Source organism: Ranitomeya imitator, chromosome 5, assembly GCF_032444005.1.
Source record: "Ranitomeya imitator isolate aRanImi1 chromosome 5, aRanImi1.pri, whole genome shotgun sequence".
Taxonomy (NCBI): domain Eukaryota; kingdom Metazoa; phylum Chordata; class Amphibia; order Anura; family Dendrobatidae; genus Ranitomeya; species Ranitomeya imitator.
In genome coordinates, this window is record NC_091286.1 from 659,013,841 (window position 1) to 659,034,742 (window position 20,902).

Here is a 20,902-nt window from a genome sequence, read left to right on the forward strand (position 1 = left end):
GAATGGCAATGAAGATCTGAAAGAAGCTGCAAAATATGTGAAAAACTAAAGCAGCAGTGCCACCTAGTGGTCACATGGTGGTATAACAGTCTACACTGTGCTGTATTCCCAAAGTTCTTGGGTTCATCCATTACGAAAAATAACCAAGGGTGAATATGCATAATCTTGTACATTAATTATTTTTGGAGCCAATAACTTCAGAAACTGGTAAAATGCATGCATTCTTGGCTAAAAAAAATTTTTACATTGAATCTGTCAGTAGGATCTTCCCTCCTAAGCCATCTATATGGGCATGTAGGTCACAGGAACCTGAACAAAATGATACCTTGATATCTGCGATCCGATCTCTTATTGCAGATAAATCCACTTTTTTCTTAATATGTAAATAAGTCGGTAAGATCTATGAGCGGGGCATAGATCTCAACTGAGAAACTGTGTGAGACATGATGAAATGAGCAGACTGTCAGTCATTACATGTCTCACACCGGTGGCACCCCCTTTCATTTATAATAAGCTCTGGAGGCAGATTCCCAGGGAGATCTATGTCCGGCCCATAGATCTTAACAGCTCATTTACATATTAAGAAAAATGTGTTTTTCTCTGGAATAAGTCATCGGATCACAGATATCAAGGTATCATTTTATCCAGTTATCAATGACCTGAATGCCCATATAGATGGCTTAGGACGATTGATCCTATTGATGATAAATTCACTTTAAATTTATGTTTCATTAATAATTTTGTATCTTTTATATTCAGCATCCTCTATGCATCACAGTGCATAACAAAATGCAGAATAAGGTAGCCAGGGCATCCGTTATCTTCAATCACTATCTCTCTTCTCCTGAACTCCTCTAGGCTGATTTATGATCAACTTTCATTTGGCCACAAATCGGTTTACAATTCCCAGATACTTCATTCTGCAATCTGCTGTGCATTGTGATGCATAGAGGCTGTAGAAGACAAATAATCCAAAATTTGCACCAAATCCCAAAAATATATGCTTTTAGGTATAAGATTGCCTTTAATTTGTTATCTTGGACTGAAGATTAGTACCATAAAGGTGATCACTACAGATTCTGTGGACCCCATGGTAAAGGGGGCTCCTACATGGTAAAAGGGGGCTCCTGAGCACAGTCTGGATCTTGCACATTGCGCTGTACAATATTCCCGCGAGTGTTCACTGACCATCGTTGCTCTTTTGTTTCTTCTAGCTTGTAACCAAACCGGCAGCGATGTGCATTGTTCCTGTGAGAGCGGCTACATATGGGACGACGCTGTGTGTGAATCTTATGACCCCTGCGCAGGGTACAGCACAGGCAACTGTAACTGCATCAATGGCACAAGTATCCCAGCACAGTACTGTCAGCCTAGGCCAGGTGAGGAAGCCACGCTCAGATGCCTCTACAGTGACCCCTGGTCCATAATCTGTCCTTCCGTTAATTAGCCTTCGTTAAAAAATATTCCGCCGTTTTGCGTATACAGCTCCCATACATAACTATGTGTCTCCAAGGTTACAGGCTACAAGTGTATGGGACTTATAGTCCAAAAGAATTGAAAAGATTCGGTCAAACAAATGCACCACTGCTCCATTTACATAGAGGCTTCATAGCAATTCCCAGAGGTCAAATACCCCAAACATCATTAAAGGGGTTGTCCTCTTTTTAAAGACTTTTTTTTTTTTACTTAAATGAATGCGTTTGAGGCTAAAAATAACTTTTGCAATTGAGTTTAATTAAAAATGTTTGCTTTCTATAGTCTCCATGGTGCCTATTGCTGGCTGCAGAATGAGTTAACCGAGAATCCATCAGTGAGCTCGTCCTGGCAATCCAATGGGAGGCTTTATAATTATTAGGCTTTTTTTTTCCCGAGCTCCTTTCAGCTGATGATGACCATAGACCACATCTAAGTTGAATGTGCGTCAAAACAAAGTCTGTAAAAGCCAAAACGGTGCAACATTTGTAATGAAACCTAATTGCAAAAATGATTTTTAGCTTCAAATACGTAACATAGTAACATAGTAACATAGTTAGTAAGGCCGAAAAAAGACATTTGTCCATCCAGTTCAGCCTATATTCCATCATAATAAATACCCAGATCTACGTCCTTCTACAGAACCTAATAATTGTATGATACAATATTGTTCTGCTCCAGGAAGACATCCAGGCCTCTCTTGAACCCCTCGACTGAGTTCGCCATCACCACCTCCTCAGGCAAGCAATTCCAGATTCTCACTGCCCTAACAGTAAAGAATCCTCTTCTATGTTGGTGGAAAAACCTTCTCTCCTCCAGACGCAAAGAATGCCCCCTTGTGCCCGTCACCTTCCTTGGTATAAACAGATCCTCAGCGAGATATTTGTATTGTCCCCTTATATACTTATACATGGTTATTAGATCGCCCCTCAGTCGTCTTTTTTCTAGACTAAATAATCCTAATTTCGCTAATCTATCTGGGTATTGTAGTTCTCCCATCCCCTTTATTAATTTTGTTGCCCTCCTTTGTACTCTCTCTAGTTCCATTATATCCTTCCTGAGCACCGGTGCCCAAAACTGGACACAGTACTCCATGTGCGGTCTAACTAGGGATTTGTACAGAGGCAGTATAATGCTCTCATCATGTGTATCCAGACCTCTTTTAATGCACCCCATGATCCTGTTTGCCTTGGCAGCTGCTGCCTGGCACTGGCTGCTCCAGGTAAGTTTATCATTAACTAGGATCCCCAAGTCCTTCTCCCTGTCAGATTTACCCAGTGGTTTCCCGTTCAGTGTGTAATGGTGATATTGATTCCCTCTTCCCATGTGTATAACCTTACATTTATCATTGTTAAATCTCATCTGCCACCGTTCAGCCCAAGTTTCCAACTTATCCAGATCCATCTGTAGCAGAATACTATCTTCTCTTGTATTAACTGCTTTACATAGTTTTGTATCATCTGCAAATATCGATATTTTACTGTGTAAACCTTCTACCAGATCATTAATGAATATGTTGAAGAGAACAGGTCCCAATACTGACCCCTGCGGTACCCCACTGGTCACAGCGACCCAGTTAGAGACTATACCATTTATAACCACCCTCTGCTTTCTATCACTAAGCCAGTTACTAACCCATTTACACACATTTTCCCCCAGACCAAGCATTCTCATTTTGTGTACCAACCTCTTGTGCGGCACGGTATCAAACGCTTTGGAAAAATCGAGATATACCACGTCCAATGACTCACCGTGGTCCAGTCTATAGCTTACCTCTTCATAAAAACTGATTAGATTGGTTTGACAGGAGCGATTTCTCATAAACCCATGCTGATATGGAGTTAAACAGTTATTCTCATTGAGATAATCCAGAATAACATCCCTCAGAAACCCTTCAAATATTTTACCAACAATAGAGGTTAGACTTACTGGCCTATAATTTCCAGGTTCACTTTTAGAGCCCTTTTTGAATATTGGCACCACATTTGCTATGCGCCAATCCTGCGGAACAGACCCTGTCTCTATAGAGTCCCTAAAAATAAGAAATAATGGTTTATCTATTACATTACTTAGTTCTCTTAGTACTCGTGGGTGTATGCCATCCGGACCCGGAGATTTATCTATTTTAATCTTATTTAGCCGGTTTCGCACCTCTTCTTGGGTTAGATTGGTGACCCTTAATATAGGGTTTTCATTGTTTCTTGGGATTTCACCTAGCATTTCATTTTCCACCGTGAATACCGTGGAGAAGAAGGTGTTTAATATGTTAGCTTTTTCCTCGTCATCTACAACCATTCTTTCCTCACTATTTTTTAAGGGGCCTACATTTTCAGTTTTTATTCTTTTACTATTGATATAGTTGAAGAACAGTTTGGGATTAGTTTTACTCTCCTTAGCAATGTGCTTCTCTGTTTCCTTTTTGGCAGCTTTAATTAGTTTTTTAGATAAAGTATTTTTCTCCCTATAGTTTTTTAGAGCTTCAATGGTGCCATCCTGCTTTAGTAGTGCAAATGCTTTCTTTTTACTGTTAATTGCCTGTCTTACTTCTTTGTTTAGCCACATTGGGTTTTTCCTATTTCTAGTCCTTTTATTCACACAAGGTATAAACCGCTTACATTGCCTATTTAGGATGTTCTTAAACATTTCCCATTTATTATCTGTATTCTCATTTCTGAGGATATTGTCCCAGTCTACCAGATTAAGGGCATCTCTAAGCTGTTCAAACTTTGCCTTCCTAAAGTTCAATGTTTTTGTGACTCCCTGACAAGTCCCCCTAGTGAAAGACAGGTGAAACTGTACAATATTGTGGTCGCTATTTCCTAAATGCCCAACCACCTGCAGATTTGTTATTCTGTCAGGTCTATTAGATAGTATTAGGTCTAAAAGTGCTGCTCCTCTGGTTGGATTCTGCACCAATTGTGAAAGATAATTTTTCTTGGTTATTAGCAGAAACCTGTTGCCTTTATGGGTTTCACAGGTTTCTGTTTCCCAGTTAATATCCGGGTAGTTAAAGTCCCCCATAACCAGGACCTCATTATGGGTTGCAGCTTCATCTATCTGCTTTAGAAGTAGACTTTCCATGCTTTCTGTTATATTTGGGGGTTTGTAACAGACCCCAATGAGAATTTTGTTACCATTTTTCCCTCCATGAATTTCAACCCATATGGACTCGACATCCTCATTCCCTTCGCTAATATCCTCCCTTAAAGTGGACTTTAGACAAGACTTTACATAGAGACAAACCCCTCCTCCTCTCCGATTTTTACGATCCTTTCTAAACAGACTGTAACCCTGTAAGTTAACTGCCCAGTCATAGCTTTCATCTAACCATGTCTCGGTTATTCCCACTATGTCAAAGTTACCTGTAGATATTTCTGCTTCTAGTTCTTCCATCTTGTTTGTCAGGCTTCTGGCGTTTGCGAGCATGCAGTTTAGAGGATTTTGTTTTGTTCCAATCTCCTCACTGTGGATTGTTTTAGAAATGTTCTTACCTCCCTTCTGAGTATGTTTTCCTGGGTCGTCTTTGTTCGAGTCTAATGTTTTTCTTCCCGTCCCCTCTTCTTCTAGTTTAACGCCCTCCTGATGAGTGTAGTGAGTCTTCTGGCGAATGTGTGTTTCCCAGGTTTGTTGAGGTGTAGTCCGTCTCTGGCGAGGAGTCCATCATACCAGTAATTCACACCGTGGTCCAGGAATCCAAATCCTTGTTGTCTGCACCATCGTCTTAGCCAGTTGTTTGCATCAAGGATCCTGTTCCATCTCCTGGTGCCATGCCCGTCTACTGGAAGGATAGAAGAAAAAACTACCTGTGCATCCAGTTCCTTTACTTTCTTCCCCAACTCTTCAAAGTCCTTGCAGATTGTCGGTAGGTCCTTCCTTGCCGTGTCATTGGTGCCAACATGTATCAGAAGAAATGGGTGGACGTCCTTGGAGCTGAAGAGCTTTGGTATCCTATCAGTCACATCCTTGATCATCGCACCTGGAAGGCAGCATACTTCTCTTGCAGTTATGTCTGGTCTGCAGATGGCTGCTTCTGTGCCTCTCAGTAGTGAGTCTCCCACCACCACCACTCTTCGTTGCTTCTTGGCTGTACTTTTTGCTGTCACTTGTTGCTGTGTGCCCTTTTCTTTTTTGCTTGCTGGTATTGCTTCATTCTTAGGTGTGCCATCTTCATCCTCTACAAAGATTTGATATCGGTTCTTCAGTTGTGTGGTTGGTGATTTCTCCATGGTCTTCTTGCTTCTTTTGGTCACATGCTTCCACTCATCTGCTTTTGGAGGTTCTCTGACACTTTTTGCACCTTCTGTGACCAGTAGAGATGCTTCTGTTCTGTCTAGAAAGTCTTCATTCTCTTTGATGAGTTTCAAAGTTGCTATTCTTTCTTCCAGACCCCGCACCTTTTCTTCTAAAAGGGCCACTAGTCTACACTTCTGACAGGTGAAATTGGATTCTTCTTCTGGTCGATCTGTGAACATGTAGCACATGCTGCAGCTCACCATGTAGGTTGTCACATCTGCCATGTTGCTCCTAGATCCTGCTGACTTGCTGTGTGTTTTCCTTCTTGTGTAATCTACTCAGCCAAGCTCTCTTGCAATAATGTCCTACAGGCATTTACGTACATTTAAGTAAAAGAAAAAAAAACTGTTCACAAGAGGTGGATGGACAATCCCTTTAAGTGATGGTGTATAGTTCATCACTTATTAAGATGGGAATGCCCTTTAAGTACAATACGTACCTGACTGATTGTGATTGGTTGTCCGTGACCTTGCGCCTTTTCCGCCTCAGTAATATCTCCTCCGTCTTTACTGAGGACGTCATATTTGTTCTTTCCTTACAGTCTCTATAAACATGAGCCTGCGACTTCTGGAGACATTTACAGCGGATCTCAAGGACAACACATCGACCAAATACAAAGCCTATAAGACGGATCTGGATGCTCAGGTACAGGACATAGCACTTGTTCGGGCTCATGCCCACTTGCGATGAAATCGGACGAATGCTATCCGATAAAAAATCGGATTGAATTCGGACCGATATTATTCTATGATTGTGTCTTCATCTGCATTTTTTTTTCAGCTCGAATCGGATCACGATCGGACTGGAAAAAAAATTGCAGCATGCAGCTCTCAGCCGCCCCACAAAAGGCGCATCTCTAAGATGTGCCAATTCCGGCACTTAGCCTCGCTTTTCCCACATGCCCTGTAGTGGTGGCAAGTGAGGTAATAGTTGTGGGGTTGATGTCGCCTTTGTATTGTAAGGTGACATCAAGCCCGGCTTAGTAATGGAGAGGTGTCAATAATCACCCCCATTACTAATCCTATAGATGGTACACGTTAAATAAAGACACAGCCAGAATAAAGTCTTTTAATGAAATAAAACACAACACAGTTTTCCCATTTTATTGTTGCACCTAATCCATGCGACGTCCTCCATCTCCTTTAATAGAAATAAAATAATAAACCAACAATATACCATACCTGTCCGTAGTTCTGTCCAACACCGTAGTCCATATCTGGGGTATATATCAAGATGCGACCGCCCCGGCTGAAAACCACTGGTGATTGAGGAGATGCTGGGAGCGGAGCTTCAGTGAATAGCGGTGATGTCACTGAAGCTGCGCTCCCTCACAGCCTGACCTGCGCTGAACTGTGGAGCGTGGGAAAATGAACTGGCATTTTCCCACGCTCCAGAGTACTTTGTATCTTGAATAAACAACGATGCTGTTTGGTAAATAGTTCTGATCGCCGTTTTTGGTACACAGCTCTAATGCAGACCCATGTGGGTTGGAGCATTGCTATTCCCATAATCTCATAATGAATTAAGGTTATTGATATTGCAGACATTTTTTACATTTTTCTTTGTGAAAAAATCCATTCGAAAATGGAAATAAAAAAAAGTGAAAATTCTGAAAAGTGAATTAATTTCTATATTCCAGATTTATAACGCTTATAAAAGCCTGAGCGGGTTCAGATCAGGAAACGTTACCAACTTCAGGTAAGAGGGGTCCTACTGTTGGCCGTAATGGCCGTGATGACCCCTTCATTGTCAGCTCTCAGACACTGAGGTCGTCTCCCCCTGCCATCAATTAGAAGGGTTGTACGGGTTTAGAAAAAAAAGATCGGGCCGTGCCGTACGTACTCATGGGCTGTGCCTGCGATTGTAGCTCGGCTCCATTAATAAAATGAGGCTCGGCTGCAATACCGGGCTCAGCCTACTGACAAGGGAGGCGCTGTTTTTTTTTTTAAATTGTGTTTTGGCTATGGTTGTATTTTTCTACAGTCTGACTGTTTATTCTTACTTTCAGCAATGGGAGTGTTGTCGTAGATTACACGCTTGTCACCGAGCCGACGTCTACTACTGCCATTACCACTGCCAACCAAAACCTGCTAAATAGCTTAGCAGCAACTTACAGTGTGGACCCTGTGATAAAAACTATAATAACTGGTGAGACATTTTCATTTAAAGCTATTTATTTTAATTAGAAGAATTATTTTTTTACTTTTGCCCAGAATTAGCACCACTATTGGTAACAGGCTGTGCCTGGAATTGCAGCCTAATTAGGCCTGACTTAATCTGCCACATTAAAGAGTAATGATGACGGTAATTTACTTTATTGGCTGTTTGTCAGTTCTTACTTTTTACATGTTTTGTCCAATCACATCCAGAGCTGTTTTCAAAATATTTCTAATAACCCTGAACTCCCACAATCCACTTCTCTATGGCCCCTTTTGTGACAGATAAACATGTCTATTGCAGTCTGCGTTCAAGAGCAAGGAATAACATTATATAATTCATATATTCTTTATATAGGTATGAAAGTGCTGTAAATGTACAAAGCAAAAAAGTGAGTGCAGCTCTGGAGTATAATACAGGATGTAACTCAGGATCAGTAATGTAATGTATGTACACAGTGACTGCACCAGCAGAATAGTGAGTGCAGCTCTGGAGTATAATACAGGAGGTAACTCAGGATCAGTAAAATAATGTATGTACACAGTGACTGCACCAGCAGAATAGTGAGTGCAGCACTGGAGTATAATACGGGATGTAACTCAGGATCAGTAAAATAATGTATGTACACAGTGACTGCACCAGCAGAATAGTGAGTGCAGCTCTGGAGTATAATACAGGAGGTAACTCAGGATCAGTAATGTAATGTATGTACACAGTGACTGCACCAGCAGAATAGTGATGAGTGCAGCTCTGGAGTATAATACAGGATGTAACTCAGGATCAGTAATGTAATGTATATACACAGTGATTGCACCAGCAGAATAGTGAGTGCAGCACTGGAGTATAATACAGGATGTAACTCAGGATCAGTAATGTAATGTATGTACACAGTGACTCCACCAGCAGAATAGTGAGTGCAGCTCTGGAGTATAATACAGGATGTAACTCAGGATCAGTAATGTAATGTATGTACACAGCGACTGCACCAGCAGAATAGTGAGTGCAGCTCTGGAGTATAATACAGGATGTAACTCAGGATCAGTAATGTAATATATGTACACAGTGACTGCAGCATCAGAATAGTGAGTGCAGCTCTGGAGTATAATACAGGATGTAACTCAGGATCAGTAATGTAATGTATGTACACAGTGACTGCACCAGCAGAATAGTGAGTGCAGCACTGGAGTATAATACAGGATGTAACTCAGGATCAGTAATGTAATGTATGTACACAGTGACTGCACCAGCAGAATAGTGAGTGCAGCTCTGGGGTATAATACAGGATGTAACTCAGGATCAGTAATGTAATGTATGTACACTGTGACTGCACCAGCAGAATAGTGAGTGCAGCTCTGGGGTATAATACAGGATATAACTCAGGATAAGTACAGGATAGGTGATGGAATATTTACAACATGGCTGAACTTGTTATGTATTATTATATGGACAATCCTAATATTTTTCTGAAGCCTATATATTTATGTTTATCCCTACAGACAAGAGTAATATCACAGTCAGCCCCAGCAGTATTTTCATTAAAGACACCGTGTTCCTGACCTGCACTGTGAACATCACTTCGTTCTCAAATGTTTCCTGGTATCACAACGACACAGAAGCCGTGCCGAGTTCTTTATATACAGCACAGGTGGTCGGCAGCTCCGTACAGTCCATCCTGACCATCAATGGTGCATCACTGAGCACGGCCGGTAAGGGCTCCCCATCTGTGATATCTAGTGGGGGGCAGACATGAGCCCCTCTAAGACAGGTCAGCAAGTGCCTGCACAGTTGGTGTAAGTGGCTGGAGGGTTTCCATAGTACATCGCATCCTCTGCTCTCTGCTTGTCCTTGACATGTGGACTTTTACAGGAGGTGTTGTGGGCATGCTCTGTCACCTGTGCAGTGGTCACTGTGCTGAGAGGGGAGAAGGCTGGAGGGGCCGACACTTCCCCATTATGTCCCCCTTTCTCCAGCTTTATAGGGCTGTTACCATTCAAGGTTGCCAAATGTATTCATCTTTTCTGGACAGCTTCCTAAAAAATCACAGACAGGGAAAAAGTGTCCCAATTTTACGGATTCTCCAGGAATGTTTGGCCGGTTGGCAGCCCTGACTCTGCATTCTGATGATATTGGGCTGCACTTTGGCGCTGTACATGGCCACACATTTCCCTAAAATACATGGACGTCCTGATTGTCCAGGTTTTATCTTTTTGATGCTTGTAGGAACCTATCGCTGCACAGTAGACAACGGCTCGACCTCCTACCCAGCAGAGACGACGATAGCTGTTCAGCCGCTGGATGTTACCATTCTGAACACGAATATTGGCTGTAACGACGTGGCGATTCCAGTGCTCCAGTGCTGCACACAGGGCATAAGTATGGACTATCAAATGACATGTGCTGTTAAAAGTGGGAAGGATGGTGAGTGCTGAAAATCCCATAAATAAGCCCATATGGCGGCATTATTTGGCTCTATGTGGTGGCATTATTTCTGTTAATGTTGATGATTATGGCTTACATCCAATGAAAACCCAAAAGTCATTATCTCAGTAAATTAGAATAATTAACAAAAAAAAACTGTAAAGGCTTCCTAAGCATTCCTAAGCATTTAAAAAGGTCCCTTAGTCTGTGTCAGTAGCTCCACAATCATGGGGAAGACTGCTGACCTGATAGATGTCCAGAAGGCAGCCATTGACACTCCACAAGGAGGGTAAGCCACAAAGGGTCATTGATAAAGAAGCCGGCTGTTCACAGAGTGCTGTATACAAGCATATTAATGGAAAGTTGAGTGGAAGGAAAAAGTGTGGTAGAAAAAGGTGCATAAGCAACTGGGATAACCACAGCCTGGAAAGGATTGTTAAGAAAAGACCATTCAATAATGTGAGGGAGATTCACAAGGAGTGGACTGCTGCTGGAGTCATTGCGTCAAGAGCCACCACACACAGACGTATCCAGGACATGGGCTACAAGTGTCGCATTCCTTGTGTCAGCCACTCATGACCAATAGACATCGCCAGAAGCGTCTTACCTGGGCCAAGGAGAACAAGAACTGGACTGTTGTCAGTGGCCCGAGGTGTTGTTTTCAGAGGAAAGTAAATTTTGCATTTCGTTTGGAAATCAAGGTCCCAGAGTCTGGAGGAAGAGTGGAGACCTCACAATCCAAGCTGCTGGAGGTCTGGTGTGAAGTTTCCACAATCAGTGATGGTTTGGGGAGCCATGTCATCTGCTGGTGTAGGTCCACTGTGTCTTATCAAGACCAAAGTCAGCACAGCCGTCTACCAGGAAATGTTAGAGCACTTCATGCTTCCCTCTGCCGACAAGCTTTTTGGAGATGGAAATGTCATTCTCCAGCAGGACTTGGCCCCTGTCCACACTGCCAAAAGTACCAATACCTGGTTTACAAACAACAGTATTACTGCGCTCGATTGGCAGCAAACTCGCCCGACCTTAACCCCATAGAGAATCTATGGAGTATTGTCAAGAGGAAGATGAGAGATACCAGACCCAAAAATGCAGACCAGATGAAGGCTGCTATCAAAGCAACCTGGGCTTCCATAACCCCTCAGCAATACCACAGGCTGATGGCCTCCATGCCACGCCGCATTGATGCAGTAATTGATGCAAAAGGAGCCCCGACCAAGTATTGAGTGCAGTTACTGAACATACCTTTCAGTAGGCCAACTTTTCGGATTTTACAATCATTTTTCAAGCTGGTGTTATAAAGTATTCTAATTTACTGAGATAATGAGGCACATGACACTGATAAGAGGAGCATGACGTTGATTGACATATGATTTTGGAAAGAGGGGCTATCTTTTTGAAGTTTAATCTCACCTATGGATATCCCTCTGTCACTCATTCAAAGTAACTGAGGCCCAGCACCTGCTATCAGAGGTGCAGGGGGCTGTTGTTCGGCCATATTACTCCTCTGTGTGGCCATAGCAGCGGCTTAGTGACAGCTCCAGGGGGTCACGTGCTGGATAATCTCTGCTTCATTGCTTATATCCATTTTTTGCATTGGCGCCAGGTGATAATCGCCACCAGTTTTTTCACACTGAATATGCCGGACATTTTTACATTTGTCTCAATTGCTTTTTATTATATCATTTGCCTCCTCAGATTCCTTCTTTTTTTTTTTTCTATTTATCAGGAATCGTAACAACCAGTCCTCCATGTCAAACGTACCAAGTTGCGGTGGACGAAGCGAACTGTACCCGGTTAAAGACTGGCAGCTACGACTGCACATGTTACACGACAAACGGGGCAAACGAGACGCGCAACGTCAAGGTGACATATCAGGCTAATTGTAAGTATTATCCGAATTTATGGAGCTGAAAACTCATGAATGGCCGTGGTAGAGTGCAGAGAGCTGTGCCATATGTAGAGAGAGGGAGGAGGTGAGCTGTTCCCATCATCTATCGTCCAGGGCTGACACTGACAGTGAAGGCCGCCGGTGAAGGACTTGTATCTATACCCGGCTCCCGTCAGATCCAACCATGAAAACACGCACATTATATGCATATTCACAATAGGCGCGATATAATAAAATCTGCACATGCTGATATATCCTGCATGGGGATTTCAGCATTACATTACACGCATGTACATAATGCACTTTTTTATTTTTTTTCCCATAAGTTTCGTTATTTAGAAATTTATCTGGATTTAAAGGACAAAAATAGTCACCATTTTTTCCTCCGAATGCTGTAAATATTCTGTTAATTGTATTGTGCAAGTCGTTACAATTACAGGGATTCCAGTATGACCATGTTATTTACTGGTTTGTTACATATATTTCTAAAAAGCGTATAGATGATGTGATTATTATATTTAATTGTTTTCCATAATTATTTAATACTTTCGTAGGAAACAAAAACATCAGACTTGTATTTTGCCTCCAATATACAGGTATATAGAGATACACAGGTATATAGAGATGTATCTCTCTGTACATGAACAATATGCCTATAAAGAAAATCAATGCTATTTATACCTTTAGGCCTCGCTCACACGAGAGTATACAGCAGACCAATGTTTTGCCAGATAGCACTCAACCCAGTGGTATACTATTGGGCAGAGCAGATCTGCCATTATTTTCCCATGCCGAATCGGCAATGTGCTGCGAGTGCCACCAGAGTTCGGATCACGTGCACCCATAAAAATCTTTAGGTGCCAGTAAAACTTCGGACTGCACTTGGATGTCATCCAAGTGCGATCCAGAGACAATGGAGGAATTACATTCGTAGCATCTTCTTCAGGCAACAATGCAGCTGATCCGTCTGCACATGTGCTTTCTCGATGCCTCTTTTCCATAGCATCCAGTATTCATTTTTCCAGAGCAGTTCATCCCTTTTCTGACATAAGGCATCCTATGTCAGACAAAGATGTAGGGAGCGCACTGTAAGGTCCTGAGCCCGCTCCATGCCAGACCGGTGACGGCTGAGTCATACAACCAACACCGGCTGCTACCAGCAGCATCCAGGGAGAACTCCCATTGTCGCTGCTTACCCACCTACATGCTGCGGCCGGTCCTCATGGGTCCTGTGCTATAACTATTGTTTTGTTTTCTGTTAGTTGGAGTTTCTGTGACTTCAAAGAACAATATATCAGAAGGAAGAGAACTGACCGTAGAGTGTAATTGTAACGCCACCAACGTGGGCACCATCACCTGGTTCTTAAGCAATACCTCCATTAGCTCCACATACTACACTAGTAATACAAGCACGTGCTACTCTAAGCTGACAATCCCAAGTAACGTGACCACAGTGGCCTGGAATGGTGAGTATCAATATACAGATCAATGTCTGTCTATCTATCTATCTATCTATCTATCTATCTATCTATCATCTGTTATCTCTCTATTATCTATCATCTATCTACTGTATCTATTATCTATCTATTATTATCTATCTATCATCTATATCTATCTATCTATCTATCTATCTATCTATCTATCTATCTATTATCTATCTATCTATCTATCTATCTATCTATCTATCTATCTATCTATCTATTATCTCTCTATTATCTTTCATTATCTCTCTATTATCTATCTATCTATATATATAATTGTCTAAGGGTTTTTCTGTCTGTCTGTCTGTCTGTCTTTCTGTCTGTCTGTCTGTCTGTCCTGGAAATCCCGGCTCTCTGATTGGTCGAGGCCGCCAGGCCTCGGCCAATCAGAGACCGGCACAGCATCGACGTAGAAATCCCGCGTCTCTGATTGGTCGAGGCCGCCAGGCCTCGACCAATCAGCAACGGGCACAGCGACGATGATGTCATAAAGGACGTAGAAATCCCGCGTCTGATTGGTCGAGGCCGCCAGACCTCGACCAATCAGCAACGGGCACAGCGACGATGATGTCATAAAGGACGTAGACATCTCACGTTTCTGATTCAGCGACGGGCACAGCGACGATGTCATAATGGTTGCCATGGCGACGATGATGTCATAAAGGTTGCCTCGACCAATCAGCGACGGGCACAGTCTGCCGCGAATTCTGGAATCATCATTGTCCATATACTACGGGGACATGCATATTCTAGAATACCCGATGCATTAGAATCGGGCCACAATCTAGTCATCTATATCTATCTATCTATCTATCTATGATCTATTATCTATCTACTATCTATCTTCTATCTATTATCCATCTATCATCTATATGTTATCTATTATCTATCATCTATCTATTAATGATCTATTATCTATCTATCTATCATCTATCTATCTATCTATCTATTATCTGTCTCTCTATTATCTATCTATCTATTATTATTATTATTATTATAGATTATTATTATTATTATTATTATTATTATTATTATCTATATATCTATCTACAGTGGGTACGGAAAGTATTCAGACCCCTTTAAATTTTTCACTCTTTGCTTCATTGCAGCCATTTGGTAAATTCAAAAAAGTTTTTTTTCTCATTAATGTACACTCTGCACTCCATCTTGACTGAAAAAAACCAGAAGTGTAGAAATTTTGGCAAATTTATTAAAAAAGATAAAACTGAAATATCACATGGTCATAAGTCTTCAGACCCTTTGCTCAGACACTCATATTTAAGTCACATGCTGTCCATTTCCTTGTGATCCTCCTTGAGATGGTTCTACACCTTCATTGGAGTCCAGCTGTGTGTAATTAAACTGATAGGACTTAATTTGGAAAGGCGAACACCCGTCTATTTAAGACCTCACAGCTCACAGTGCATGTCAGACCAAATGAGAATCATGAGGTCCAAGTGTGGCACCCCAGGAGTCCGGATACCACAGTAGTGCTGTCTTCCTCACGGGGAGGATAGTGCTATGTCCAGAGACAAGTGAGATTTCCTTTGGTAGGTTTACACACACACACACACACAACACCTTCCACTTCCAGGCCAGGAGGGGGAGCTCCAAGCCCTGTTTTAGAGCAGCTTCCCTCAATAAAGATCCTGGTTTGAAGGCAGAGAGAGCTCAGTTGGTAGTAGGAGTCTGTGTGCGAGGACGGACAGGAGTGGAGCACTGAGGAAAGTGAGAGCTCCAGGAGGCCACGAGCAGGCCTCTGAAGAGTATCAACGCAAGAATCCGGGTACCGGGAGCCCGAGGCTTTTGTGGATTATAAAACACAGACCAGAAGCGGAGGGTATTATTCTACAAGGACTTTGCCCATAATTACCTGTGGCACAGCAGCACCTAGGAGCCTGGAGTCACCGAGAACAGACCCCAGTTCACACGGCCCAAGCTACCTGCCATACAGGTACCTGTCCTAGGACAGCAGAACGATTAAAGACCTTGTTGAGACACTTAGCGGCAGCAGGGACTTAGAGACAGAAAGCGCAGAGTGGTAGGCTCCCACCTGACTTACCCAGGGGAACTTGCTTGTCTCTTGACTGCCCGGACTTCTTTGCCTGCCCTGTGGTCTGGTGCCCTGGACTGTGGATGCTGAAGTCTTCAGTAAAGGTAAAGAGACTGCAACTTTGTGTCCTCGTCTTCTCTGCACCTCTCACCATATCACTATCTACGCACTGGGAGCCCTGGGGATATACTTCACCTGCGGGAAGGTATACCATCCAGCTGCCATAACATCACCCCAGCGGACCCCTAAAGCAGCGTTGGTCACCCTGACCGAATACCAAAGGTGGCGTCACGAACATAAACTTTATCCCTTTAAAGACCTTTCCCTTTTATACGGACGTCCCAGGGCCACGGACCGAGTCAGCCACCGGGACATCTCCCTGTGAACCGCGGGACCCGGTACCCAGTACCCCCTTGCCTTGACAGGGCGCACCAACTGGAACTGGCCAAGGAACTCAGAGACAGAATTGTGGCAAGGCACAGATCTGGCCAAGTTAACAACAGATTTTCTGCAGTACTCAAGGTTCTTAAGAGCACAGTGGCCTCCATAATCCTTAAATGGAAGAAGTTTCGGACCACCAGAAGTCTTCCTAGACCTGGCCGTCCAGCCAAACTGAACCACCGTGGGAGAAGAGCCTTGGTGAGAGAGGTAAAGAAGATCCCCAAGATCACTGTGGCTGAGCTCCAGAGATGCAGTAGGGAGATGTGAGAAAATTCCACAAAGTCAACTATCACTGCAGCTCTCCACCAGTTGGGCCTTTATGTCAGAGTGACCAGACGGAAGCCTCTCCTCAGTGCAAGACATATGAAAGTCCCCATAGAGTTTGCTAAAAACACATGAAAGACTCCCAGACTATGAGAAATAAGATTCTCTGGTCTGATGAGACGAAGACAGACCTTTTTGGTGAAAATTCTAAGCGGTATGTGTGGAGAAAACCAGGCACTGCTTATCACCTGCCCAATACAATCCCAACAGTGAAACATGGTGGTGGCAGCATCATGCTATGGGGGTGTTTTTCCGCTGCAGGGACAGGATTACTGGTTGTCATTGAAGGAAACAGGAATGCGGCCAAGTGCAGAGATGTCCTGGATGAAAACCTCTTCCAGAGTGCTCTGGACCTCGGACTTGGATTTAGGTTCACCTTCCAACAAGACAATGACCCTAAGCACACAGCTAAAATAACAAAGGAGTGGCTTCAGAACAACTCTGTGACCCAATTGAGCATCTCTGGAGAGACCTGAAAATGGCTGTCCACCAACGTTCACCATCCAACCTGACGGAACTGGAGAGGATCTGCAAGGAAGAATGGCAATAGAAAAGCAAACTGAATGTAGCAATACCTATATCCTTAAAATTAGTATTAAAATAAATTTTAAAAATTATGTATCCATACAAGAACGGTATAGTTTTTAAATGGAAGAATGGCAGACCATTCGGAATATACGAAAACAAGTACAACTTGTATAAATTCAATAAAATTAGCTTTATTTGGGCATAAACGAAAAATGGTAGCACTCTAGCAAAATGTGCCCATACTTGGAAAATAGGTCAAAGCAATAGCATCAGAAATAATTAACTAAAATATATAAAAAAAATATACAGAAAAATATATATTTTTAAAGAAACAGAGGGCCAAAATTACAGATCTCTCCATTTTTTGTAGGTGGGAAAACTTGTAGAATCCGCAGTGTATCAAATACTTATTTTCCCCACTGTAGATGGATACAGTGGGTACGAAAAGTATTTAGACCCCTTTACATTTTTCACTCTTTGTTTCAATGCAGCCATTTGTAAATTCTATAATGTTCATTTTTTTCTCATTAATGGACACTCTGCACTACATCTTGACTGAAAAAACAGAAATGTAGAAATTTTTCATCTGTGAGAGACAGAATCTAAAAATAAAAAATAGAAAATTCCATTGTAGGATTTTTACATAATTTGCATTTTTTGTATGAAATAAGTATCTGATACAATAGAAAAACAGAACTTAATATTTGGTACAGAAACCTTAGTTTGCAATTACAGAGGTCAGACGTTTCTCTAGTTCTTGACCAGGTTTGCAGACACTGCAGCAGGGATTTTGGCCCACTCCTCCATACAGATCTTCTCCAGATCTTTCAGGTTTCGGGGCTGTCGCTGGGTAACATTGAGCTTCAGGTCCCTCCAAAGACTTTCTTTTGAGTTCAGGGTTGGAAACCGGCTAGGCCACTTCAGGACTTTGAAATGCTTCTAACGGAGCAATTGCTTAGCTGCCCTGGCTGTGTGTTTTGGGTCTTTGTCAGGCTGGAAGACTCAACCACGACCCGTCTTCGATGTTCTTACTGTGGGAAGGAGGTTGTTGACCAAAATCTCGTGATACTTGACCCAATCCATCCTTCAACAATGTGGTGCAGTTGTTCTGTCCCCTTTGCAGAAAAGCACCCGTAAAAGTTTGATGTTTCCCCACCATTCTTCACGGTTGGGATGGTGTTCTTGGGGTTGTACTCATCCTTCTTTTTCCTGCAAACACGGTGAGTGGCATTGACACCAAAAGTTCCATTTTGGTCTCATCTGACCACATGACCTTCTCCCATGCCTCATCTGGATCTATCTATCTATCTATTATCTATCTATCTATCTATCTATCTATCTATCTATCTATCTATCTATCTATCCATATATTATCTATCTATCTATCTATCTATTATCTATCTATCTATCTATCTATTATCTATCTATCTATCTATCTGTCTATCCATATATTATCTATCTATCTCTCTATCTATTTATCTATCTATTATCTATCTATCTATCTATCTATCCATATATTATCTATCTATCTATCTATCTATCTATCTATCTATCTATCTATCTATTATCTATCTATCTATCTATCTATCTATCCATATATTATCTATCTATCTCTCTATCTATTATCTATCTATCTATCTATCTATCTATCTATCTATCTATCTATCCATCTATCTACTAGTATAAAATACCTTTTTCAACTTCCATGTTTCCTGGCCCTGGAATATTCTTGTTAGATCTTCTACAGAGCAGTGTTCCCAATAACCACTAACCCCTGATCGTCACCCGGCTTGTAATACTTGTGTTTTATTTTTCAGGAAATTACCAATGCTCCGTGGACGCAGGCAGTCTTGGCGTTGTGTCGGCAAACAAAGTAATAACGGTTGTCAGACTCGCCAAGCCGTCTCAGATCAGCAGGAGCCCGGTGCTCGGGAGCTTCCAGTGTAAACAGAGTATCAGTTTTTCATGCTGTATAAGTGATGTGACCGATTACAATAAAACGGTTTTGGAAATTTTTACAGCATCAGGAAACCATCTGCACACGATAGGTAATGGTCCGAATTGTGATATTGGAGTTTTGTGGGGGGAAAAAAAAATAAGTGGTTAGAAAAATCACAAAATTCTGACAAAGTTGAATTATGTGCTAGAATTATGTGCTAGAAACTACCATTCTATATAACAGAAATACATTTTCACCCCTTCCCCACCAAAAACAAAACTTCTGTAACACATCTCAGGCAGATATCTATCCAGCCTCTGCTTGAAGACTTCCATTGAAGGAGAACTCACTACATAACAGCTGCTAAATACATAATTAGTGGGGGACTGAGACCACCACGGATCCCAAAAGCAAGGCTTTGTGTTCCTGTGAGGGACAACCTGTTCCTGGACCACATAGGAGATCATTGACCTTACTAATAAATTTAAAAAAAATATATATATATATATACATATATATATATATATAGTACAGTTGTGTTCATAAAAGTCTGAGTCGAAAATTATTTAACTCATGTGTTAAACTCCATGAAGAGGAAAAAAAATTGAAATGGCAGAATTGTCATTTTTTTCGGGGTGCAAAATACAGTAAAAAGTGATCGAAAGAACCTACGTACCATAAAATAATAACAACAAAAACGACAGCAAAAACAAAATAAACACCCTCACACCGTTATATAGATGGGAAGAGTTTTTTAAAATTTGCACATTGTATTGTAAAATAAATAAACTCGTCCTTCAAGAAAAAAACCTCATGCAAGTTTGTTGATGGGAAACTAAAAAATAAATATATAAAAAAATCATATATGTAAAAAAGTATTTTTTAGTAAAGCAAAGGACACTACCACAGAACCCAGTGGTCCATCAGGTGCTTCTGGTGTCGTCATGTGATAGATTCGTCAGAGTTTGAATTATTTTTTTCTTTGCCATGATGAAACAAGAAAACGGAAACTAGAACGTCACCTGCATTGTGTTCTGTAATGTCGTGTTTTACAGATTTTTACAGTACAGTGCATGACTCAGTATTTTTCTGTATACCGGACGTAACCCATCTTTTCTCCTCCTCCACAGCTATGCCATTGTCTACCACAGGACAGTGCTTTAAGGCTTTGTACACTCCCAATTCTTCTGCTGAATGTGTGGATTTCGTGGCTTATTGCACTCTTACTAATCAGATCTTTGATACCGTATCAAGTGAAAATATGACCCTAAAATATGTGACAGGTATGGTATTTGTATTATTTAGGGGGGATGATAGGACCTTACAAAGAAAACATTCATTGCATGTGGGGGAAAGGTGAATTAGAAATCTGTATAGGAAAGGGTTCTTTACAGTTAGAGCATTCCAAAGCCCAAGAAGGAGTAATGGAAGATACTATAGCAAAAAAAAAGGTCTGGATGCCTTTAACTAACAAGGGTTATGATTAATTTGGATATGGTTCATTTATGATTGATTGAGAAAGGTAGAACTTGATGGCTCAGTAAAATGATTTAATGAAAAATCAAATAAATGTTGAATTTTTAGAAATTAATTGTAGCTGCTGAAATTTGAACAATATGCAATTTGCTTCTCCTACAATGGCTACACATTGAAGGAGATAGCATCAGACAGAGATGAATCACGTGACAGAAGGCAAACTATTATTAGCTAGCACACAGTGTAGCACAGCCAATCAAGAGGAAATATCGCAGCCTGTATAAAAGCAGAGGCAAGGAATGTAGCAGCCATTTTTGCGGTGAATCTGGATAGTGAAAGAATGTCACAGCTGAGGCATAGAGATTTGGAGATAAAGCCATAAAAAAGTGTAGAAACATGGTAAATAGTGTCTGGCGACAGCAAACAAG

General features: G+C 41.6%; 1 protein-coding gene across 1 annotated transcript in view; it reads left to right on the plus strand.

Moving 5' to 3' along the window:
* The window catches only part of ADGRF5 (adhesion G protein-coupled receptor F5), a 226,538-nt gene that overhangs the window by 190,281 nt on the left and 15,355 nt on the right, over positions 1-20,902 (plus strand). The window contains exons 5-14 of the mRNA XM_069728193.1: positions 1,215-1,379; positions 6,308-6,411; positions 7,406-7,464; positions 7,775-7,914; positions 9,420-9,629; positions 10,144-10,341; positions 12,071-12,226; positions 13,495-13,698; positions 18,877-19,107; positions 20,129-20,281. Of these exons, the coding sequence (XP_069584294.1) occupies positions 1,215-1,379; positions 6,308-6,411; positions 7,406-7,464; positions 7,775-7,914; positions 9,420-9,629; positions 10,144-10,341; positions 12,071-12,226; positions 13,495-13,698; positions 18,877-19,107; positions 20,129-20,281 (1,620 nt within the window). The remainder of the gene's footprint in view (positions 1-1,214; positions 1,380-6,307; positions 6,412-7,405; positions 7,465-7,774; positions 7,915-9,419; positions 9,630-10,143; positions 10,342-12,070; positions 12,227-13,494; positions 13,699-18,876; positions 19,108-20,128; positions 20,282-20,902) is intronic.